At 36.0% G+C, this 25,845-nt stretch overlaps 1 protein-coding gene across 17 annotated transcripts in view; it reads right to left on the bottom strand.

Moving 5' to 3' along the window:
- The window catches only part of PCM1 (pericentriolar material 1), a 90,901-nt gene that overhangs the window by 40,165 nt on the left and 24,891 nt on the right, over positions 1–25,845 (bottom strand). For all 17 annotated transcript variants that reach the window (XM_010820287.4, XM_059882341.1, XM_024986426.2 and 14 more), the window contains 17 exons: positions 25,513–25,690; positions 25,256–25,345; positions 22,503–22,603; positions 20,375–20,591; positions 17,937–18,138; positions 16,639–16,812; positions 15,965–16,122; positions 15,608–15,843; positions 11,334–11,470; positions 11,066–11,195; positions 9,933–10,073; positions 8,942–9,132; positions 8,146–8,349; positions 6,153–6,372; positions 5,902–6,047; positions 4,815–5,005; positions 2,398–2,569 (listed from right to left, as the gene is read on the bottom strand). In XM_010820287.4, the coding sequence (XP_010818589.1) occupies positions 2,398–2,569; positions 4,815–5,005; positions 5,902–6,047; positions 6,153–6,372; positions 8,146–8,349; positions 8,942–9,132; positions 9,933–10,073; positions 11,066–11,195; positions 11,334–11,470; positions 15,608–15,843; positions 15,965–16,122; positions 16,639–16,812; positions 17,937–18,138; positions 20,375–20,591; positions 22,503–22,603; positions 25,256–25,345; positions 25,513–25,690 (2,888 nt within the window). The remainder of the gene's footprint in view (positions 1–2,397; positions 2,570–4,814; positions 5,006–5,901; positions 6,048–6,152; positions 6,373–8,145; positions 8,350–8,941; positions 9,133–9,932; positions 10,074–11,065; positions 11,196–11,333; positions 11,471–15,607; positions 15,844–15,964; positions 16,123–16,638; positions 16,813–17,936; positions 18,139–20,374; positions 20,592–22,502; positions 22,604–25,255; positions 25,346–25,512; positions 25,691–25,845) is intronic.

Here is a 25,845-nt window from a genome sequence, read left to right on the forward strand (position 1 = left end):
TCTATGGAAAACTCCAGATATACTTAATTTGTAGTGTACTAGTAGAGTCAGATAAATAAAAATTGTCAACAGACTATAAAAAATATTCTCACCAAATATACATTAAATATGAAAACATTACACAGACTAATTTACTAAATTATTTTAAAATTTAATTTTGGATCTTTCTCACTAAACCATTTTCACTAGTTCAAGTTCCAAAGATCCAACATTCAAGATGGAAAAGAGTGGGAAAGAAAAATCAAGGGAGGATGGGACACAAAAGGAAAAAAAAAAAAACACAGAAACAACTGAAAAAGAACGATAGCTGGAAACATACATGGATCTGTGTCACCTACAGCAGTCCAAATATAACCAGAATTTGGTGAAGACAATTGGTCACATAACGAGTAATTTATTTCTCTGCACATTAAACCTCGTTTAGCTCTATTAGTCTAGTGTCACTTTCCAAATTTTATCTACTAAACATCCTTGACTATGTTAACAGGAATTCAATGGTTAACTAAGTCTGGGGGAAAATGGGCAAAACAAAGTTAAACAGGCACTTCTCAGAACTTTTAATATGCCAATGTCCTTTAATATATGTCTTAGAAGAGAACACAGTGAATAGGATGTACAACACTTTTTATTACAGAACCTGACATGGACAACAGTGTTCCTAAGAATATAATTTGGGAGACACTGATCTACAGGGAGTAACTCAAGATAAAGACAGCAGACCTACAGTTTACATGCCAAATTCAGCTTGCTGCCTGTTTTTGTATGGCCTGAGAGCTATGAATGAGCTTTATATTCTTAAAAGGTTGGGGAAAAAACAGAGAAAAATAGCTTGTGACACATGAAAATCATATAAAATTCAAACTTCACTGATCATAGATCAAATGTTATTGGAACACAGCAATTAATATGTTTACATAACTGTTTATGAATGCTTCTGTGCAAAAATGGCATAGACAAATGGTTATCTCTATCTCTAGCAATATTTACTAGCTAGGCCTTTATAGGAACAGTTTCCTGATCCCAGCTCAAGACTACAATGTTTCATTTGACCTCTTTGTTATCTCCAGCCATTTAATTCAGAGAATCTATAACAGCTGAAATTTTAGCAAGAGATGAGGTCTAATCTGAAGTAGTCAAATATTTAAAACAGTAATATCCAGATCCATCCTTTATTTTTTAACTATCAATTAAATATAAAATACAGTTAATACTGAAGTAGGGACCTTTCAACAGGAAGGCTAAGGCTTTGAATAAATGTCCATTGCTTAAATCATTTTTGAATGGCAACTGAGCACTAAACACGGTCTCAGGCTCTGACAATAGGATACTTTCACAGAATAAAATGAGACTTAGTAGGAAAAAGTGGTTAGTACAGCTAAGAAAAGGCATCAACAAGTTCAGGGCAGTCCATCCCAGGATTCCTCAAGACAAACAGGAAGTCAAATTCTAAGAATTTGTTGTTAATTAAGTAAAAAATAAAAAAAGTTCATGATTTAAAAACTATCAAAGTGCTAAGAGCTTGAGACATGCCCCAACACATAACTAAAAGGAAAGTAATGTGACATACATTTATAAAGGAATAGGAAAGACAAAATCATACAGATACTTCTGACAGAACAAGTATTAGGCTCAAAAAATCGAATTTTTCATCCTTTTAAAGTTTTTCTGAAGGAAATAACAATAAAAAGGTTATAATATTTTTATCAGCTGGCTATCAAAATCATTTTCTGGATTAAAACAATCATAAAAAACTTATTTACTGAGCCATAAAAATGCTTAGAGAATGATTAACCCGGGCCAGTAAGTCTTTCACACTATTTGAGTCAAAATTATAACTGGGAAGAATATCACATTGAAAAAATAGTAAACGTGTGAGAAACAAAGAAAATCCTGACTATGACTGATAGTATGTATCACTAAAACTTTCTTGGCAAAATTTGTTTTTACAATCTAATAGCATTCAACATTGTGTCTGGATGCACCCTGGGCACATACTCTAATCAGGGGCTATGAATCAAACAAGTCATCACTTTATAAAAACCATCCTCCAGTAGTTAATGTTAGTTTCCAGTTCTAAACCAATGAACAGTGAACTGTTTATAATCTTAAAGAAAGGTACGAAATCAAGGCCAAAGATACTCTATAGATTAGGTCTTATTCTTTCAAACTGAATCCCACAGGACACTCTGATCAAAACTCTGAACTGTTTTTGAACCAGCGTTAGCAGCAGATGTATGCCTGAGAGACCTCTGGTAAGAAGTCAAAGCTTCATTCTCAACACTCTCAAGCCAAACAATCACAAACATCCTCCCTAATTACATTTTCAAATGACATATAATACATATAATCACCAAGTGACGCTTAAGCAAATAATGGATTATGTTTACAATAAAGTACCTTTGTTTTTCTGCTCCAATAGAAGAACTACTTTCAAAAGGTTTTGGAAAAGCCATGTATTCTGTTTTCCCTGAAGGATTCTGGGCTAACGGTTGCTGCTGTTCAGTGGGTGTAGAAATATTTTGAGAAAAATCTCCAAAATTAGAAGGAAATAAAGGGCTGAAATTCATACCTAGTAAATAAAAACAATGGGTAAGATACAGAAGCACCTTTAACCTTAAAACAAAATTCAAAGATAGTTTTAATTAAATGTGCCATTCCAATCCACCAAAACAAAAAACTAATTAAAATAAACTAACAGGGTGGTTCAGTGGTAAAGAATCCACCTGCCAATGCAGGAGATGAAGGTTTGATCCTTGGGTCAGGAAGATCCCCTAGAGAAGGAAATGGCAGCCCACTCCAGTATTCTTGCTGGGGAAATCCCATGGACAGAGGAGCCTGATGGGCTACAATCCATGGGGTTGCAAAAGAGTTGGACACGATTTAGCAACTAAACAACATCACTCATTTATTTAATCACTGTTTTGCAGCTCAGTCCTACTATGTTTTCAGCATTGGTGATTCAAAGATAAATATCGATCCCCACCTCCTTAAGAGTTAAAAGTTAGAAAAAATAATACATGATATTTATCAAAGTAAGCATGACTCTACTGCAGGTGCATTAGACTCTACTGTAGGCGCATTACATGTTACTTCTTTCAATGCTCAAAACAATGCTGTGAAATAGGTACTGTATTTATTTGACTAGTGAGAAAATAGGCTTAGAGATCAAATGCCTAGTAAATGAAAGCAAAAGTTAGATCTCAGGTCTGCATGACTCCAAAGCTCAGGTTCTTTCCAATCTAACTGAGAAGTAAAATATAATCACATACTTTAACATACAGTGCTGCATCAGAGGTATTTGCAAAGGGGCCACTAACAACTTGGAGGAGAAGGGGAACAAGGTTTCAGGAAACTGAACTACATGATGAAGAATGAACAGTCTCTGAACAGAGCTGCCATTGGTAGAAGGCGTATTATGACAAAAAGGAACAGTACGTTTAATTGCCTATATTATTTGTTACTTAAACAGCCTAGTCAAAAAACATTTACTGCCAGTATTAACCCACACTCAAGAACTAAAAAACTTGTTAAACTGTTTAACACTATTACTTTTACAATCCCCTTAAGAAAATACACTGTGATACATGGATATTTATATTTACAAAACCCTCCCAACCCTTTTTCTCTTCATATATTCTCTGGCAAACACCTTCAACTCCTCTCTCTTCATGACCCATCTAACTGATCATTCTATCTCCAGAACATTTTTAAAATTACTCCTTTTTCTTATCACTACCGCCAATGTCTTAGGTCAAGCTATCGTCCCCTTCCTGCTATTACTGCAATAGCCTTTTGTTCACCATCTATACTCTCAGCTCTGTCCCCCCAATCTCAATCAACACTATGACTAGTGTCATCATTCTAAAATATAAATTTCATGCCATTCCTCTGCCCAAAGTCCGCCAGTGTCCCCTCTAGTAAGCAATGGAAAGTCCAAGCTTCTTTGCCCAGCACAAGGGCCTCTGCTGTGTTCCAGCACATGAACTACTCTGCCCCTGCCAAGGCCCAAAACACCAGCCACACTTTATGACCTCTAAATTCTTTACATGATACACTTGTTCCCCTGCTTTGCAACTCTAAGTGGTTCCACTGATCAGAAAGTCCTTTCCCTTCTAAACTCCCTGGAAAAAAGTTCTATTGGTTCTTTAGCTTTACTATCCCTTTCTAGATTTGCAGACAATCCGGTACCCGCAAAAAGCAGGCTATTCAACCCCACCTGCACCCAGCCTACAGCACCCATGACAAAGCACCAAGCATTTACTGACACTTTTAGCTTCCCCACTAGACTCTTAAATGCCTTAAAGCATCAGCTTTACTCATCTTTGAATCCCAGCCACTTATATACTGTATGGCACATGACAGGAGGAGACAGTCTGAAAAAAGTCTGAACTAAATAAAAGTAAATATGAGCCTGAACCAAACAGTCACCCTTAGCCTAGAGGTTTATCTCCCTACGAAGACATAAAACTCCTCTAGAAGGGTGCTGTCCTATGCACCTCTCCTCTCCTAATATCTTACAGAGCACCTGATGTATAGTAGTCAGTAGACAAGTTAATTTCTTTCTTTGATAAATAGCTGTGGAATAATTCAAAGATGTTAAGACTAAGCAAACATTTCATAACTTTATTTCACTAGCAACCATATTCAGTTTAAACATTCACTATAAAGAATTAAAGTAGAGAAGAATTTATATTTTTCTTTGCAAACACTTCCTACCATTCCAAAAGTAAATGATAAAAATCCATGTATTACACAAATGTTATTCTCAAGGACTCTGCATTTACTTATTTTCCTTTAAGTTTTTGGCCACTTACTTGGTGCAAATGACGAAAAATTAGTAAATCCCGGTAGGTTAAACAGATTTACAGGCTGAGTTGGAAAGTTGAAAGGACAAAATAAACTGGGAGAAGGAGGGTGTGATGCACCACTGCCTCCTTCCTTGCTTGCAGGTTTTTCTGGATGCTGATTTTGTTGGTGCATGAGTTCACTGAGCATTTGTTTCAACCTATAAAAATTGAAGGAGTCAGTAATTTAAAGATTAGTTACATTAGCATCTATGTCAAGTATATCCAAGTGTGTGTGTGTGTATATATATATATAAAATGATTCAACAGTATGTGGAACACAGGGTTCTCTGGTGGCTCAGTGGTAAAGAATCTGCCTACCAATGCAGGAGACATGAGTTCGATCCCTAGTCTGCAAAGATCCCATGTGCCACGGATTAACTAAGCCCACGTGCCACAACTACTGAGCCTGTGCTCAAGAGACTGAGAACCACAACTACTGAAGCCTGGGCGCCCTAGAGCCCACGCTCTACAACAGGAGAAGCCACTGCAATAAGAAGCCCGTGCCAACTACAGAGTAGCCCATGTTCACTGCAACTAGAGAAAAACCCACACAGCAATGAAAATCCAACCCAGCCATAATTATATTTATTATATTTATAATAATAAATATAACATTATTTATAATGTTAAATAACAGTTAATTAAAAACAAAACAAAAAATGGTATGTGGAACAAACTGGCTGCTCTGATGTTTACTATAACAAATATTTGCTTGTGCTGCATGCTTAATAACTTAGCCTTTGGAACAAGAACTACACTTAGCACTTCTATCAGATAGGCATAATGACAACACTTTCACCTAAGGTTAAGTGTAAAGTTGAAAACCATAGTTATTTTTTTTAAGTCTGGTCCACAGAATTAAAAGAAAACATTAGGCAAAAATCACTGCTTATAAAATTCTCAGGAATCAGAGAAGATTCAAAAATGCAATTTGGTTCAGCCCTTCTCTCCCAGAAGGTAACTGTAAAACCTTTGCTTTTACACTGCAAACCAATGCTAAAACTGAGCTTTAGCACTGAGTACACATTCTCACTACTTCTAAGGAGCAAATTACCTCTGTACATTATTCTGCTGCCACGTTAGCTGGGTATAGCACTGGTTCAACTGGTGCATTATAAGGTGCACTTGCGGGGATGCAACACTGCTGGGCATAACACTATAAGGACTTGTGAGAAGAGTTTGTAGCAGACAAGACAGAGTCTGTGGAAAGAAAAAATTTTCCTTAACAGTTACCAATGACTTGAGAAAAATGTGTACTGCTTCAAAAACAAGATTAAAAAAATTTACTTGCAGAGTAAACTTTACCTGCTGGTCTTGCATTAAAGTCTGACAAATATTGACACTGAAATCAAGTTGTTTCTTTAGCTGATTAATTTGTTCTTGCCATTGTTCTTTCTCTTCTACATAAGAGAGTTCGGACACCCAGCGAAGGTTTTCCTGACGCTGCATGCTGATATTCTGTTGTCTTGTCTTGGCTAAAGGACGATAATTTCCATCTGCTGAAAAAGGGCGATTGTTCTTCCACCTAACACAAGATTTAAAGCATTGTCATTTTATGTAATTATGTGTATTTTAAATCTAGCAAAAAACCTTGATACCCTGCTTGGTCCCATACGCCTGTATTCCATTTTTAAGTTCACTGAACTTAAAATGTATGTAAAATAGAGTGAGAAAAATTCCGGATTTCTAGTCTTGTACAGTATCACTTTGCATTCCTTTTCAGTCTTTTTTCACTTATGTTTTACAGAGAAGAGTTCATATAATTCTGTATTCTTCAAAATGAAAAGTTATTATGGATACTTTATCACAAGCATTTTCCCACTCTTCAAGCCTTTAAGCTTAGCCACATAACACCCCATCAAGTGCAACTACTTAAACCATCTTTTTATACATGAAATGTATTTTGGTTATAAATAACAATGCAGTAGACATCTTTGCTGACACATCTTTTTTTTTACTATCTATGATTTTTATTTTTGCTTAATTCCCCAAAACAAGAGTGAAGATCAAAGATAATCAACCTTCCTGCTATCGAGCTGGAATCTATCTTGACAACAGTCTCCTGTGATAAAGTAAACACCCTATGTGGTCTTTGTCCCAGGTTCCCAGCACAGAGCTCCTAACTCCTGACCATCTCCTGAGTGCCAACTGCTTCTGTTATTCATCATGCGCTCCTTTTGGCAAACCCTAGTTAGCTTCATGATGAGGACTGGTCACCAGAAAAACCAACCAGATGTTAGGTTGGAACTTTCAGCATTCCCCAAACTTCCAGGGAGGGAGACTGAGCTTAATCGCCAATAACTTAATCAATTCTGCCTGTGTAAAGAAATCACCATAAAAACTCATAAACAGCATGGTGAGGACAGCTTCTGGGTTGAACACAGTGAAGTACTAGGCAGCTGATGTGCCCAGAGAGGGCATAAAAACTCTTTGCTCCTTCCCAACCCACCCATGCTTTACACATCTCTTTCTCTGAGTAATATCTTTCATAAGTCAGTAAATACAAGTATTTTCCAGAGCTCTATGAGCTGTTTTAGCAAATGATGGAACATGAAAGAGGCTGTTGCTGTTGTTGTTCAGTTGCTAAGTCACGTCCTAACTGCACACGCCGGGCTTCTCTGTCCATCACTATCTCCCTGAGTTTGCTCAAACTCATGTCCATCGAGTCAGTGATGCCATCCAACCATCTCATCCTCTGTCACCCCCTTCTCCTCCCACCTTCAATCTTTCCCAGCATCAGTCTTTTCCAAGGAGTCAGGTCCTAGCACCAGATGGCCAAAGTATTGGAGCTTCAGCATCAGTCCTTCCAATGAATATTCAGGGTTGATTTCCTTTAGGATTGATTGGTTTGATCTCCTTCCTATGCAAGGGACTCTCGAGAGTCTGCCCAGCACAACAGTCTTCCCAGCACTACAGTTCAAAAGCATTAATTCTTTGGCACTCAGCCTTCTTTATGGTCCAACTCTTACATCCATACATGACTACTGGAAAAACCATAGCTTTGACTATACAGACCTTTGTCGGCAAAGCAAAGCCAGGAAATCCCAAAATCTATAGCCAAGTCATACAGAAGTGCGGGTGCTCTGAAGACTCGAGACTTTAAAGTGGCATCTGAAGTGAGGGCACTCTTCTTGGGACTGAGTCTCCTAACCTGTGGAGTCTGGCCAACTCCAGGCAGTTAGTGTTGGAATTATGTAGTGGAACATGCACTTGGTTCAGGTAACTGAAGAACTGCTTGGTGTCAGAAAGACAGGAAACTCTTTAAAATCAAGCAAAAAGTTAAAACACTGAAACTAACCTATTTTTAGTTTCCTTTACATTGTAAGAATTACGATTTGCACTGTTTGGAGGATACATATGAAAGTTATCATTGGAACTGGCATCTTGCTCCTCCTCTTCCTCCTCTTCGTCTGTCCGAATAATTCCTTCAGAAAGGTAACCATCTTCATCCCCTTCTTCATCTAGGGCACACTGGGTAGAACCTCCCCAAGTTGCCATTGTTCTGGAGATTAAGAGACAAAATACAGATCATTCTGGAGATGAGCTACTTCACCTCCTACTATGAAACAAACTCTATACCCCTCACCAAAAAAAATTACATAAATATATGTACATGTATATGCATACATGGGTTGTGTATATAAAACTTCATTTAGGGATAATTAACTATGAGATGGCTGTTACTCTCCAACTGCTGTAATATAAAATGTTTACTCTGACTTCCACAAAACAATTCTTCAAATAAATTAAACCAGTAATCATATCCCCTGGGACTCATTCCTAAAGTAAACCTCCCTCAACTTTTAACTTTTCCATGAGTGACAGTTTTCTAGATCAAAACCCTCAAGAAAATCTCTATCAGTTTGGTCAAGTGTCTTAGTAATTTTTTAAAAAAATTTTAAAAGAGAGAAAAGTGATGCTATGAGAAGTTACAACAGAAAGTAGCTGCACTGAGTCACAAAGGTGATGCATAACACCCAAGCCTCACTGCAATAGCAGACTTGTGCTGTGATGCAGAGGGAAAATGAGGCTTGCCTATCCTACAAGTGTTAAGTTGGTGGTATTTTTTAAACTGATTTAAACACCTCTCTTACTTTTCTGTTCTGCTTTGCTGAGGTGTACACAGGTTCTCAGATCCATCACTTCTCAGTGAAACAGCCACTGGAGATGCAGTTTCAGCCAGACCTTGCCTCCTCTGATGTTCAGCCATCAGAGCTTCCAGCTGCTTTCTTCTCTGTCGTAGCTCCTCCCTTAACATTTCATGTCTTCGCATATCTGACCATACCTGTTATTTCAAAAGTTACAGTCAAGTTACTATAAATACTGGATTTGTTTCAGCCTTAAAGAAAAACAGGTTAATACTATTGCTAACACCAACAAAAATTTCTATCCTGACTCTATCCTTTTTACACTGAGACACCCATGAAGGTTAAAATGCTATTTTAGTAATAACATGTATACCTGTGGCGGATTCATTTTGATATTTGGCAAAACTAATACAATTATGTAAAGTTTAAAAATAAAATAAAATTAGAAAAAAAAAAAATTAGGCAACCATTAATTCTTAATGAATACAGTCAGGAGACACGCAAGTCACGGTTTCCATCTCTGGGTCAGGAAGATTCCCTGGAGGAGGAAATGGCAACCCACTCCAGTATTCATGTCTGGGAAATCCCATGGACAGAGGAGCCTGTGCCACAGTCCATGTGGCTGCAAAAGAGTCAGACATGACTAAGCAACTGAACACGGACATATTAACTTCATCAACTATTGAGAGAAAGTTGTTATGTTTTCCACAAATCACATATAAATAAAATGCCAAAGGACAAGTTTTTCTAATTGAAATGAATACTACTTACTGTAACTATTCCTTACATACAAGTCTGCCAAATATTTGTTAATAAAGGGCAAGACTTAAGATATTTAGAAGTATCTCAACTTAATTACTTTTTGGAAAAAATTATTTCTTTCCACAACTTAATAGGCTACATAATAGGCTACATTTAAAAACATGTTTCACGGATATTCAGTTTTCTTCCTTAAGACATGACTTAAGACCCAGGAACAAGATGCAATATACAATACCTCATTATCTACCACTGAAGAATCATGAGGCTCAAAACCAGATTTGTTTGTACTGGCTTCATTCTCATTAACGGTTGGGGATGAAGTAACAGCTGGCATATGTGTTTTTGTGGGACAATTACCCACACTAGCAGCTGACAGCTAAAAAAGAATTAATAAAAACTATTATAAAGAATTAAAGTAATTAAGTTAATTTCATAAAAGCAATTATTCACCATTTCTCTAGGGCTTTGGTACCATATTTAGTTTTTTATTGCCACACCTCAATTGCCATCATGATTCAAAGAAAACCTAACATAAGAAAACAAGATGAAAATGCAGGCTAAAGATGATCAGTATTACTAACCCTCCAGAACATGAGGAATAAAACATTACTGTGGAAAATGTCATATACTCAACCCAACTCTAGCATATATTCCTCTGGTATTTAGACTGGGAACAAGAAAAAAGACGTAGACAAAGAATAAAAGATAAACATCTAGAAAACAAAGTTATATTAGAAATATCACTTGATACATTTCCTTTTCTTTGAAAACAAAACCTGACTCATAAATAAAGCTATTCATAACAATAAAGTGTAGGAAAAACCTCCAAAAGAATGGATAGTTCCCTCCCATATTAACCCTACTCCTGATTACATGACATGGACAAAGACTGTACATTCTCTGCTCAATCTCAAACACCCATGTGTGGGGTACCATTTAATAAGCATATATACATATAATATTCAAACTACAAATAAAGTATTTTAATTTCCAAAAAAACTCACAGTAGCTTAACAGCTTTACCATGTAATTTTAGACCAGTAAGAAATGGAAATGCTTCTCCCTTAACTGCAAAGTTCAAACCAAAATATCTTAATATAATAAATAGTTATGAACACACATGTTCTGAATCACTAGCCAGGCAGCCCAACAAGTGAAGAATGTAAATAATCAGAGTTAATTCATACATGCTATCTTTCACAGTATAAAGGTACATCCCTAACCCATTTCATTTGTCCCTCCATTTCTTTAATCATGAAAGATTTATAAATCTATCATATTAGTACTAGAAAAGACAAGGAGTACTTTCAATTGACATTAAGGCTTTAAACATCTTTCTTCAGACAAACAAAGAAATTTCCTAATTACCTGTAGGTTAGGACATGCCTTTTGCAATTCTTGAATTTTCTCTTGAATCTCAATCAGTTTCTTTCTTTCTTCCTGCAATTGTTTGAGTTCTCTCTGTTGCTGCTGTAGTTTAGCCTCATAAAATTTCTCTCTATAATTAAATTGACATTATATTTGTGGACTCCAATAAATCTGATAACAGCATTAAACATGATGTAGTAGAGTACCTATGGAGACTTTCTAACAAGCACTAAATTTTTATGACATGAAAGTCAGAAGCTTAACATACCTTGCCTTTTCATTTACTCTAGCATCTTTTTGTGTTTTATTGGCATTTCCTCTAGTGTTATTTGCATTTTGTTTGGTGTCTTCTGCTGGGAAGAAATCCTCCACAGAAGTAACTCCTTGATTGGCTGCATCATCGTCCTAAAATAGCATCATTATATTAAAATCATCTTGATATGTAAAGACATTATCCAATTCATAACTTAGTAAAATATGACTCGGTTGTAAAATTCACATAAAATTGAAAGCAGTAGGGAAAGCATGATTTTTAGAGAATAATGAAGTTCATCTTCTACCAATGACAAGAAATAAAGTACTAAAACTAAAACAGTACATTAATAATTTGAGCTGCCAATTACCTAGTACTGGGGCAAATACTAGTTTGACTTTTCCTTCCTTGACTAGATTGTGAACTATCAAAAAACAGTTTATATGAAAAAGATAAAAACTGCATCACTGAAGCTGGGAACTCTTGATATGAGATCATTTTTCTTCAGATATATAACTTTTATATCAACAATTTAATAATTTATGTCTCGTATCACTTGCTCAGTTAGTTTTCCATTTCCTCACTTTGGTATTTAGTTTGTGAAACAAGTACCAATGGCTCCCAATAGAAAAGCTAATGAGAATGAACCATCTCAAATGTGTCACTGGAAAAACAACAAAAACAACAAAAAATTACTTATCTTCCTAACAGTAGGTCCATATCTTCTGTTAAAATCAATGTACTTATTAAAATGTTAAGACTGGAGGTCATCTGTCACATTTTCTTAAAAATATTTAATACTGTACACTTTATACATGCTTTCTCTGCAGATATCAACTGAAACTCTAACTGCTGGATATAGAATTATAGTAAAATCTTAAAGAGTTAAAGCTGACTAGATTGCAAACCTGTCTAATCCATTTTAAGCTTCTAGACATGGTGTTACTCTGGTCTTCTCATGGATCTAAAAGCTAAGCTAATATATTACTAATACAGTAAGCTTAAAAAGAACTGAGTTGCAACCCAAAGATACCAAAAATGGATCATGAGGCATTTTCACACAATAAGTGGAAAAACCAGTATGAGAAAAAAAATACCCTGAAGTTTCAGATTGTTATATGAGGGTGTCTGATCACTTGATATAAACTCCAACACTAAAAGTAACTGACTACAGAATTACTGATGTAATACATGTTGTATTACAAGAGATTGGTTCAAGATGGCGGAGCAGAAGGACAAGCGCTCATCTTCTGAGAGAGCACCAAAATCACTACTAGCTGTTGAACCACCATCGACAGGTGGACACTGGAACCCACCAAAAAAAGATACTCCACATACAAGGACAAAGGAGAAGCCACAATGAGATAGGAGGAGGGTCGCAATCATAATAAAACCAAATCCTATACCCAGCAGGTAGGCGACCCACAAATTGGAGAACAATACTACCAAAGAAGTTCTCGCACTATTGTGAAGGTTCTAAGCGGCCCATCAGTCTCCCCAGCCTGGGGATCCGGCAAAGGGGCTGGGAATCCCCAGGGAACCTGACTTTGGAGGCCAGTGGGGTTTGATTATAGAACTTCCATAGGACAGGAAACAGAGACTCTACTCTTGGAGGGCACTAACACATTGTTTTACAGACTAAGATACATCAGATGGACATGTGGAGACTTAAAAGACATCATAAGGTTTTACAGAACATATAAGCTGTCTCACTTAATCTAATCAGGAATAATGATAGTTTTATACAATCATGGTAACTGTATAATTGTTTTGAACTTCTCCTGAGTCCCTTGGAAAAAAAGGATATAAGTAAAGGCACAAGCAAAAGAAAACTATCCATAATAAAATAAATAAAACTTATCAATCTTAAACATACAAAAATTTGGGGAGTTTTGGATCATTTTTTAAAAAGCTCTCAGGACAAGGCCCCTTAATCCTTTGGGGTTGCAGTTTTCTTTTTTTTTCATACATGTCATTTCCCTAAAACAAAAGAGTTCCAGTCAACATAAACCTGAAGTTAAGCTGACTCATCTCTAAGCCACCAAGTTATTCACCATTTCTGATTTATTATTCCCAAGCTGGAATCAGGATTGCTGGGAGAAATAACAACAAGCTCAGATATGCAGATGATACCACTCTAATGGCAGAAAGTGAAGAGACATTGAAGAGCCTCTTGATGAGAATGAAAGAGGAGAGTGAAAAACCAGGCTTGAAACTCAACATTAAAAAAACTAAGATCATGGCATCTGGTCCCATCACTTCATGGCGAACAGAAGGGGAAAAAGTGGAAACAGTGACAGATTTTGTCTTCTCGGGCTCCAAAATCACTGCAGATGGTGACTGCAGCCACAAAATGAAAAGATGCTTGCTCCTTGGAAGGAAAGATATGACAAACTTAGCATATTAAAAAGCAAAGACATCACGTTGCCAACAAACATCCATATAGTCAAAGCTACTGTTTTTCCATTAGTCATATACACATGTGAGAGTTGGACCATAAGGAAGGCTGAGCACTGAAGAACTGATGACTCCAAATTGTGATGCTAGAGAAGACTCTTGACAATCCTTTGGCCTGCAAGAAGATCCAATCAGTCAATCCAAAAGGAAATCAACCTTGAATATTCACTGGAAGGACTGATGCTGAAGCTGAAACTCCAGTACTTTGGTCACCTGATGCAAAGACCTGGCTCACTGGAAATCCTTATGTTGGGAAAGACTGAAGGTTAAAAAAGAAGGCAGCTGCAGAGGATGGGGTGGTTAGACAGAATCACCAACTCAATGGACAGGAATTTGAACAAACTTCAGGAGATATAGTAAAGGATAAGGTAGCCTAGTGCGCTGCAGTCCATGGGATTGCAAAGTCAGACACGATTTAGCAACAGAACAACGTTATATGTATAAACATATAAGGTATTATTTATATTTCATAATTATTTATCTGTGTAATTATATAGACAGGTATATATACACTGATATGAAGTCGGAGAAACCTGGCATGCTACAGCTCATGGGGTCACAAAGATCTGGACATGACTTAGTGACTGAAAAACAACACACTGACATGAAGAATTCTCTGACATGTGTAGTAGGAAAAAAAGCAAGTTGTAAAATAATATAATCTATATAAACACAAAGAAATAAAAAACAAAACTTTTATGTAATTTTTGTTTACAACTGCAAACTGATTTAAATGCACAGCAACCTCTGTAAAGGAGAATGGGATTATGAAGGTTCAGAGGGAGTTTATGAGTAATATTTCTTTTATTTTAAAATAAAGTACACAGTCATCTTTCACTTGAGTAATTTAAAATAAGAATTTCAAAAGAGGTTTTAAATAATACTTGAAATTTTTTATTCGCCAAAAAATTTTTTTCTATACATTTATTAGTGTGGTTATATACACTTCATTTTTTCAACGTAACATAAGCTAAGCAAACCTAAATGAAAACAAATGATTAATTTTACCAGAAGATTTCTGGATTTCAAAAATCATATAAATTTGAATACTTTAGAAACACTCTTAAGGATACTTCTATACAGTGATTACGCTGCTGAGAAAACAACAGAAATATATATGTAATAGATGAATGATTTTTAAAAGTTTAGTCATTTTTAAAAAGGTTTAGAGCTAGTCATAACTTTGAACCACAACAGTTAATAAATACACTGTCTAGAGTGTATTAATAATTATGTAATTTTATGTTCATATATACAAATGGCTTTTTAAAAATTTACAGCTAATAGGTCCAACTTTACTTATTTGGCCTTACTGAATAAAATTCAGACAACATATGGTTTTTCTACATCAAGTGAGTTAAGATCTCAGCTAGAAGTCTCAACTCTGGCTCTGACAATAGTACAACTGTGGTTAATTAACATTTCTAGTCTGTATGTATATCCACCTAAATGAGATGCTACTGCGTTCTACAAGATACAGAACTAGAATCTCTGGCAGGAAGACAAACTTGTTTTTGTAATAAAGCTATACTGGTACACAGCCATGCTCATTTGTTTACTGTCTATTGCTGCTTTTGTGCTGGGTATTATGACAGAAACTTTATGGCCCACAAAGCCTAAAATAATTACTAATTCACCCTTAGGAAAAGTTTGCTGATCTCTGGTAATATGGCATGTAAAGTGCTAAGCATATAAACTACTATATAGTTAGAATCCAATAAACATATACTAGTATACTTACACCCACATAATTATCAAACATATACACACATTTTACCTTATAAGACTATACATTTTTTGACAGATTAAAAAAAAAAAAAAGCAGTATTTACCTGCACCATGGCTACAAGGTTCTGTAAGTGTCTAAGTTTCAGTTTTGCAGCCATAAGCTTCTGGATCTTATGTTCAAATTCAGCATCTTCAGGAGTCTCAATGATCAGGCTGCTGCTGTGACTAGACAGTGAAGCTCCACTGAGGGCCTCATCTTCTGCTTCCTCCTCCTCCTCCTCCTCATCATGACCTTGTGCAACAGGCATCTCCTGTTCTCCTTCTCTATTGTATCGACAATCTGCTGAAAATATGTATCACTGAAATGCAGTAACTTAATGAACTTAATTAAGAGCTCTAAAGAAAGAAAATCCACTTCCGAAGAGTATGGTACGAGTATCTGTGAATAGAGTCAATCATACCTGAAGGAGGAGGCATGTTTAGAGCCCTTATGTTGGCAGCAGACCTGTTGTTAATTTCACAGTTAGAATTAACTGCTCGCCCATCTCTATTGTTAGAAACACACTGTGCATTAGAATTACTATTTACTTCGTTCCAGGTGGCAGCCACTTGTGGATTTCTGAAAGGAAGGAAAACAGCCTCAAGTTACTTAAAGTAAAAAAATATATGTAATATTAAAAAATCAAAGTTTTAGAACTACTAAAAAAATAATTCCAAACTATGAACATCATTGGCTATTTCATCTTTTAAATAAATGGCTCCTGCATTTCACTGGCTTCAGCTATTCAGAAATTTAAGAAGAAAAATATCTAAAAAAATCAAAATTACAACAAAGAAAATTAAAATTACACCAAAAAATAAAGACACAGGAAAATGAGAAATTATATACTTCTTATAATTAACTTATATTTGATGTAACAAACAGCAAATTTACTAAACTTCCGTACTCAATAAATCCCTACTTGCTTTTCTTTACAGGACAAGTTAAGATTACACTGACCAAACAGCAGACTTACAGGAGAAAAGCTTAAGTAAAATGCAAACAGTAAGCACTCTACTGAGGGTTTTCTGTTCCATATTAAAAGTACTATTAGAATGAGTATGTTAGAAAAACAAACTTGAAAAAAGTTCTCACCGAATATGAGTAACAGGTTCAGAGTTTTCATGCTCAGAATCATATTCCGACTCTTCAGTTTCTTCTTCTTTTGTGTTTTCATTCACAGCATCTGTCATCATATCTGATGTTTGCTCATAATAATGAACTAATTCTCTTAGTTCATTCAACCTCTTTCGAACTTCATTTAACTTCCTGATAAACAACAAATATATACAAATTAATACCCATTTTAGTAAAATAAAGAATACACCATTTCCATACAGTAGCAGCCAGCACATACAAATGTTAAACTCAGTCAAATACCCAGGGTACGAGACTGCAATGAATTTAATTTCAAGTGCAAGTTATTCAAAATCTCATCACCTTATATCTAAACGTTACAGACAAAAATGTAAGAAATTCTCCTTAAAGTGCTCACTTTAAACAGGTACAAATGTTAACAGCTTAAATCTTAATGTCAAAGATATTCCTAGGTTTCTTAATAAGTATCAAGAATGTGAAGTACTAAATATTTCATTTAAATAGTACCTCTCAGGCAAATCCAATATATAGGGATTACTGAGCATTTACTGAAGATTCTCAATTTGTCTACAATATATAGAGCTCTATAAAGTATGTCACATTTTACAAAAAATAATAATTAGGTTGTTTTTACTGAATTCCAGTAATAATGCCAATAGTTTTTAATACTTAAAACACCTTTATCATCAAATATATTATGCCAAATGAAGAGAAAGAGGCTTAGTGAGGGTGCTATTCGTCCAGTCACACAGCCTTGTGAAATACAACTTCAAAGCTATCTGACTCTACAGTCTGGGCTAAAATACACAGATCTTTTAACTGCAGTACCTTTACTTGTAAAATGGGAATATATTATGTACTGCTGTGCTCATTCACTCAGTCTGGTCTGACTCTTAGTGACACTATGGACTATATAGCCCACCAGGCTCCTCTGCCCATGGAATTTTCCAGGCAAGAATACTGGAGCAGGTTGCCATGCCCTCTTTCAGGAGATCTTCCCAACCCAGGGATCAAACCCATGTCTCTTGCATCTCCTGCACTGGCAGGTAGATTCTCTACCACTGTGCCACCTGGGAATACCCCAGGAATACATTAGCTCACAGAAATTACATTTCTCTGGGATAACTCAAAAATGCATGTATAATACATACACACTTACTCTTCCACTATATCACTTAGGAATGTTTATCATATTAAATTCAGTTTTTCCAGAATTTTCAACAACAAAAAACCCTAAATTTGACCCTATGATTCAATTATAATCTATGTAAACAATGTGCGTATAAATTATTTACTGGAGTTTTTCAGTTGGATTTAGGTGGCCTTCATTTTCATTCTGATTCTGAGAAACTAGAGAAGCAGCAGGATAAGGAACAGATGGCGTGAGGTTATTGGATTCTCCATTGACCACTGGTGTTAAGACTACAGGAGCAGAAGGAGCTGTGGTTGTACTTCTCTGATCCACACTCCTTTGTGGAGAGGCTGAAGAAGGCACAACTACCAAAAAAAAAAAAAAAAAAGCCAGGTAACATACATAAATATAGCATCAAACAACACATTCACAGTTTGCTTGGATAGAGAAAAATGAAAACTAAAAGTCATTAACATCTTAAATTCTGCAGCTTTAAAATGTGAAACTTAAGCATATAACATCCAGGCTACTTGTTAATTAAGAAGTCCCTCAACCAACCAGAGTTAAAACAGAAGGGAAAGAAGAGCAGGAAGACAAGATGGAAATCAACAAGAACTATGATATTCTACCTTGAAAAATTAACGAGAGTGCTTCTGTGATCAATTTGGTTCTAGGTTAAGTTAAACACAGCCACTGTGTATGATGTACAGCCCACGAGCTACAAATTTACGGGGCAGCCCTAGCTGATCAGGTCCCTGAGAATGTTCCACTCCAGAGGGATTCTATCTGGTCTCCAAGATAGAACTCTTCTTGTTCCAAAAGATAAAGCAAAATTGTTAAAGTGACTGTGGTACATTACACCATGAAATGCAATAAAATTTTCTAATTGGTTGATGGCTAATCCTCTGCAGTTCTTGAACTACATTTTAATTACTCTTCTGTCCACACAAATCAAAGATATTTTATGCTTTCAAATGCAATGAATGAAGGCTAAGAACCTTTGTGCTTCTCTCCTACCACTCTAAGCTATAATCATTTATCTTTCTCACAATGACAACCATCATTTGTTGCTCACATTACCATCTACTACAGCTGGTTTCCAATAGTCTTTTCTTTCTATTCCTTGACTGTTTTACCTTTTGCTGCTGCTTTCACGCTTTTTCCCAGAGAAAAGTATGATTTTTTAGTCTCAGTAGACAGAGTGCTCCTTCCTTTATATATATAAAGCTGACCACAAGGCTCTGAGTACAACTTCCGAAAAACTTAAGATGTTTTTCTTGGTTATGATCATCAGTTTAGGAAGAATAAGCATTGGGATTAGATTATACTCTGGAGGAGGGGGGGAGTAGCTGAAGTCGGGGGAAAGAAAGGAGTGTATTTCAGGGAAGAAACAGTACACTTCTTTGAGGGTGGCAGAGAATTAGGTTGAAGAACAAGGAACAGAGGTCCAGAGATGATGTTTTCTATCCCTCGTTTTTTCTTTAATAAGACAGCAGCTGAAGAGAATAATGACCAGTGGGGTTGATCCTGCCAATTCTGATTTCCAACACTATAGCTCCTACTATCAACTGTTTGAGGAAGAGGCGTGACCAGACTTGGAGAAGGATAAGGTTAAATGAGGACAAGTAACTAGATCTCAATTAGACAAAGGCAAGTAAAACATGAGGTCGGAAAAGAGTTTCTACAGTATAACTGAGATGACCATTGGTTTTCTTATATAACTAACTAGTTATAAATCAATATAAATAGTACAATCAGCCCTCCATATACAAGAGATGTGCAGATTTAACAAAAAGCAGACAGAAAATATTCAGGAAAAAAAAAAAAACGTGGATCTGCAGCATGCTGGTTAACTGTCTACACAGCATTGACACTGTATTACGTATTTTAAGTAACCCAGAGATGATTTCAAATGGACTGGATGAGGTGCTTAGATTATATGTAAATTCTATGCCATTTAGATAAGGGACTTAAGCACCCTCACATTTTGTCATCTGTAGAAGGTGTGGGTGGGAGTACTGGCACCAATCCCCCATGGATACTAACAAATGGCTGTATAATTATTTAACTAGTATTAACTAGGTTGACTGTATGCCTTTTCTATTCCTGCCTGAGATGACTATTTCTATATTTCAAAAAATGAGGTGTTTGGAACTTTCTGGACTAAGTTTTTCATATCTCGATTTTTTTTGTATAAATACTTCCTAAATCTGTTTTATAATTTTAAAATAAATGTACTAATCTGGTTTAGTTTTTCTTTAAGGAAAAATTTTGGATATGCTAAAAAGTGCAGCATTACTATGTCCAAGTATCTAAGTGCTTTGATACTTTTCCCTTTCTAAAATGCTACCAATTTTTCAAGTCCAAATTCATCTTTTTTTCTGAATTTTACAGAACATATCTACCATCTATTTGGCTCTACATTATATTGCTTTATTACTCAAAAATGTTTCACATGCAAGTGCTATTTCACCACAAAAATCTTAATTTTGAGTAACTATGCATTCATTTATTCATCAAATATTTACAAAGTAATTACTACACGCTGACATATATACTTATGCGTCCTATACTTAAGACTACTGAGCCAGATTTACTTACATGATGAATTGTTCAAATGCTGATCTCGAAGTGTATGAAGTTCTCCAAGAAGTTTGTCCATTTTTTGTTTCTTTTCTTGTAACACTCTCATCTTGCTAAAAAGTTGGACTTTCTCATCAGGTAAATGCTCTGAAACTGATGGATTTCTGCTCTGAGAAATCTCCCTAGTTAATGAAAGACTTTCTGCTTGTCTTCTATTGTCTGGAACAGCTGGAGGCTTATTAAAAAAAAAAAGAGAAGAAAAATAAAGGCAATTCAAGGTTGCATTCTCATTTTAAAGATGCGTAAATATTCTTTATAAAAAGAGATAAACAACTGTATTGTGCTGCTGGGTAAGCGTGTCTTTCCTTTTCCTCAATTGCATACAGTTTTCTGATGTGCCACTATATATAATGTGATATATACTGTTTTATAGACACAAATAACTACACAGTGGGGATTTATTGGATGTTATTACCTGGATCTAAATTAAGTTCTAGAAATGCCACATTTTATACAGAATAAACCTTCAAAAATCTCATCCTCTCTCTTGCCATCTTTTTACAATCACCATCATACACTTCTTAACCTATCGGTTTTTCCTAACACTTCTTTCCTATTAAAAAAAATTAATGAAACATTTATGAAACATAAATCCACAAAGGATTAGGGAATCATATATGAATAACCACCACTGACTTTAGTCCAATTTCAATATTTAATATTAAGATGTTATGGGAAAAACCCCAACAAACTTTTTGGCTAACTCAATATTTTGCCACATTCACGTCAATTCTTTTAGAGAAATATTATGAATATAATATTAAAGCTAAAGCTTTATAGGTACAAAACCTCAACCAATTACTCTCTCAAGAGATAACCACAATCTGGAATTTGACATCTACCATTCTCATACATGTTTTTATTTTGTAATACCTGTCCATGTATCCATAAAAAATATACACTCATTACTCATTAGATAAGCTAAGTGGTATCCTTCTTAAACTTTCATTTTCATTCATTAGCTTTGGTTTGTTTACTCTAACTGGTTATGGGATTTCGCTCTGTGTATATATCATAATTTATTAACCCATTTTCCTGTTCATGGACATTTAGATTGTTTCTACTTTGCTATTAATACAATACTGCCATGAACATTCTTGTATGTATCTCCTTTTGAATATCTGAGAGTTTCTCCAAGGTGGGCCGCTGCAGGGTCACTAAAGAAAATGTACTGCTGCTGCTGCTGCTGCTAAGTGTCCGACTCTGTGCGACCCCATAGACGGCAGCCCACCAGCCTCCCCAGTCCCTGGGATTCTCAAGGCAAGAACACTGGAGTGGGTTGCCATGTCCTTCTCCAATGCATGAAAGTGAAAAGTGAAAGTGAAGTCGCTCAGTCGTGTCCAACTCTTAGCGACCCCATGGACTGCAGCCTACCAGGCTCTTCTGTTCATGGGATTTTCCAGGCAAGAGTACTGAAGTGGGGTGTCATTCCCTTCTCCGAAAGAAAATGTACTAGATACTGCTAAATAACTCTCCAAAGTAGTTGGGTCATTTTAACTTGGTCAGCAGACAGGAGATAATGCATTGTCAACCATACTCATTTCCAGTGGAGAGAGATTAATTCATCCTTTATTATTTAAAGTCCACAGATTGAAATTTTTCATTTATATCATTATTTACAAAGGTCATCAAACTTATTAACTCTGAAATTAAACTTTAGGACTTTCTTGTTAGTTAAACACTGCAAAAACACAGATTCACAATAACTTAACAGTTGTGACTATACAATCTTTAAGGTGAAATAAGAATGTGTCATCTGGAAGCATAGGAAGGGGAAGTTTCACTCATCACTACGTTTAAAGGAGGTATTTCCTCTAATTTAGTGTTTCCCAAAGTATAGTCCCAACATGTCCAGCAGTGGAATTGCATGGCAGGATGCCCATCTCAAATGTGTGAATCAAAACAATTTTGGAAGTGGAGGTTCCCACTGACCAGAAATCTACAATTTCGAACAATCATGCTGTGTGACATCATTATGCTTGGTAAAGTCTGAGAAGCACTGCTTTCGTTAATGTGATTTTAAATCCAGTACACCAAAATAACGAAGTGCTGCCATGAGAATCACGGCATACAGAATCACAGATACCTGAGAATCACGAAGCTGATTATGAAAATGCTGAATTAAATCATTCAATTCTTCATTTAGTTCAGAGGTGATACTGACTCCAGATAGGCTACCTGTAGTTTCTGTTACAATTAAAAAGAAAGTTAACTATTCATTAAAGCAAATAAATGAAAACAACACTTTTACTTCTGAGAAGCTAAAAATAAATTGGAAGGGGGCATGCTTAGTCACTCAGTCATGTCTGATTCTTTGTGACTCCATGGACTGTACCATACCAGGCTCCTCTGTTCATGGGATTTCCCAAGCAAGAATACTAGAGTGGGCTGCCATTTCCTTCTCCAAGGGAATCTTCTTAACCCAGGGGTCAAACCCACGTCTCCTGCATTGCAGGCAGATTCCTCACCATCTAAGCAACCAGGGAAGCCTAAATTGAGGGGTAGGGGTGAGGATTTTAAAATGTCACTTAATGTAAGTTGAAACTAGTTAACTCTTAGATTTATCTGCCAACCAATCATTTTATATTTCTAACCTGAAATAAAGGAAAATTCATAAAACTCTAGTATTGTGGTTCAACTCTTTCTGTCCCAACAGTCAAGAGGGAAATTGCTACATCTCAATTAAGCAAAAGGACTCAACATAGTTCCAATGAGGTGGATGAACCTAGAGCCTATTATACAGAGTGAAGTAAGTCAGAAAGAGAAAAACAAATGTCATATATTAACACATATACATGGAATCTAGAAAGATGCTACTGATGAACCTATTTGCAGGGCAACAATGGAGACAGACACAGAGAACAGACTTACGCACAAGGGCGGGAGGGGAGGGGAAGGAAGGAGAGGGCAAGATGAACGGAGCGAGTACCATGGAAATACATACACCACCATATGTCAGACAGGCAGCCAACGGAAATTTGTTATATGCCTCAGGGAACTCCAACTGGGGCTCTGTAACAACCTAGAGGGGTGGCAAAGGGTGGGAAGTGGGAGGAAGGTTCTCGAGGGAGGGGACATATGTACACCTATAGCTAATTCATGTTGATGTATGGCAGAAATCAAACCAATGCTGTAAAGCATTTATCCTTCAATTAAAAATAAATTTTTTTTAAAAGGGGGGAAAATAATAGGGACTCAATAGAGTTGGGGTGCAAGCAGGTCTACCAAATTGGGCTGGAAAAGTGGCAGGGAAAGTGGTGCTTCTGAAAAAGCCCAGCTGATTCTCACCAGCCTCAATCCCCACTTCATCCAACAAAATCAATGCTCTATACAGGGGTCAGCAAACTTTCCTTAAAGATTCAGATAGTAAATATGTTAGGCTTTGTGGAAATACATTACTTGTCTCAACTACCCAATTCTGCCTTTGCATGGCAAAAGCTACTATATATAATCATAAACAGATGAACATGGTTATGTTCCACGAAATTTTATTTCAGGCTAGTTTGCTCACTTCTACAATAGAACAGGTAATTTATTGAAGCACTTGCTTGTGATACAAGCTATACTAAAAGACCACAGTTTTTATTGTCAGGCTGTATTCCCAAGGCAGTATTCTGATGACAATTTTGATAAAAGTTACTGCTCTACTACTCACTCAACCATGTTTATCTTTCCAGCTCTAAGAGACACTATAAACTATTTCTGTTTTGAAGGAAAAATATTAGCTTTCTCAATGAGAAATTAGAATTTCAGGGCAGGATAATATCCCACGTATCTAGTCCAAACTATTTGAAAAAAATAAATTAGACTCTAGGATAACACACAAGCTAGTTAACTGATGAAAGGGAAACTCTTTCCCATGAAAATCATGTTGCCTCTCTCATAGACCAGAAGATTAAATACTGTAAGTTTGTTTTTTTATCAGTATTCTCCTGCAAAATCTCCTAAGTACAAGAGGAAAACTGTCTTCAATCATTAACCTAAAATTCTTTTTGAACTAGTACATAAAATAAATTCAAATTTAAATTCCTGTCCATTCTCCTCTTGGTCCCAGACTCATAAGAGTACAGTAAAAAAAAAAAAAAATTACCCGCTTACTACAAGGGAAAAATAGGGATGAAGATTTGCATAATTATAATTATATACTATACCATATATATACAAATATATATATGGTATATGCTATACTATATATAATTACTATAAAAGAGTAAGTTAACTTACAAGTCATAAAAATTTCCTATGAAAATGGAAAATTAAATTACAAATAACAGTGATCAGAAGGTTGAGCCAATGGGCTCAGTGTAGACAGCATGATAAACTGAGTAACAAGAGGGTAACCACAGTAAGAAGCTAAAATGGAGAGCCCACAGGAGATAAATTATTATTAGACTGGGATGACACACTACTACAAATTAGACCCTAGTTTTACTGAGTTCTAAAAAGTAACAATTTGTTTTTGACTTACTGAGAAATCAAACACTTAGGTTTGAAGGTAATGAGAAGAATTGTAAGGTTAGATTCAATACCAAGGAACTCAATACTATTTCCATCTAAGTGGTACACGGCTCTGAGGGAAGAAGGAAACAATGAAAGAACCTTTCTGAGTCTCAGGGAGACTGGATAGGATACAAATTTAGTTCAAAGGAACTAGTGCATACAACTGGGTACCTTACTGATACAATAGTGAAGCTGCCTCACTTAAAAGTTTTAACCCTTCCTTGGCAGGCAAGCAAAGTATAGCAATCCTAGCTAAATAAGTACAAAAGGCAAAAATAAAAGCAACAAGAGCCCTATCAATCTGAAATGCAAAAACAGAATGACAGCCTGTCCCTTTACCTCTTATGGGTACTCTCTGATGCAAAGGTGAACGAGCCGGCTGTCTGCCTGGTACAGTATGATGGCCAGGAGTTGTCTCCGCAACCTTTTCTGCATAACCAGAGAAAAGCACAGGACAGAGTAAGCCTTACATGTAGGTTTTTAAACTAGGCAACAATCCTAGATCTGATTAAAAAACCACCAGCATCCACCTTGCAATCGTACCATTGCTTACTGGGCGTTACTTATAAAAACAACATCCTAAGACAGTAGCATACCAGAATCATCCATCACAGCTATAGCCTGCTCGGCTTTATGCTGCAGGGCAAGCAGAGCAGCTTGTCGTCCCTGTAGAGCTCTCAGCTGCTCCTGCTGCTGTAACATCCTTTTTAATAAATCATGTTGTTTCTTCAAATTTTCTATCTCTTCTATAGGCTCCTGCTGAGGATCTCTGGCCTGAAAAATAAGACCAACAACACTTATATCTATTTAAAATCTATGCTCATGTGTCAACTATCAATGGTAAAATACAAACATAAATAATAAATTTGTATTAAATATACAACACAAGATACAGACTTGAAAGGAAAAAAAAGAAAATGATGACACAG

This window comes from Bos taurus, chromosome 27 (assembly GCF_002263795.3).
Source record: "Bos taurus isolate L1 Dominette 01449 registration number 42190680 breed Hereford chromosome 27, ARS-UCD2.0, whole genome shotgun sequence".
NCBI lineage: Eukaryota > Metazoa > Chordata > Mammalia > Artiodactyla > Bovidae > Bos > Bos taurus.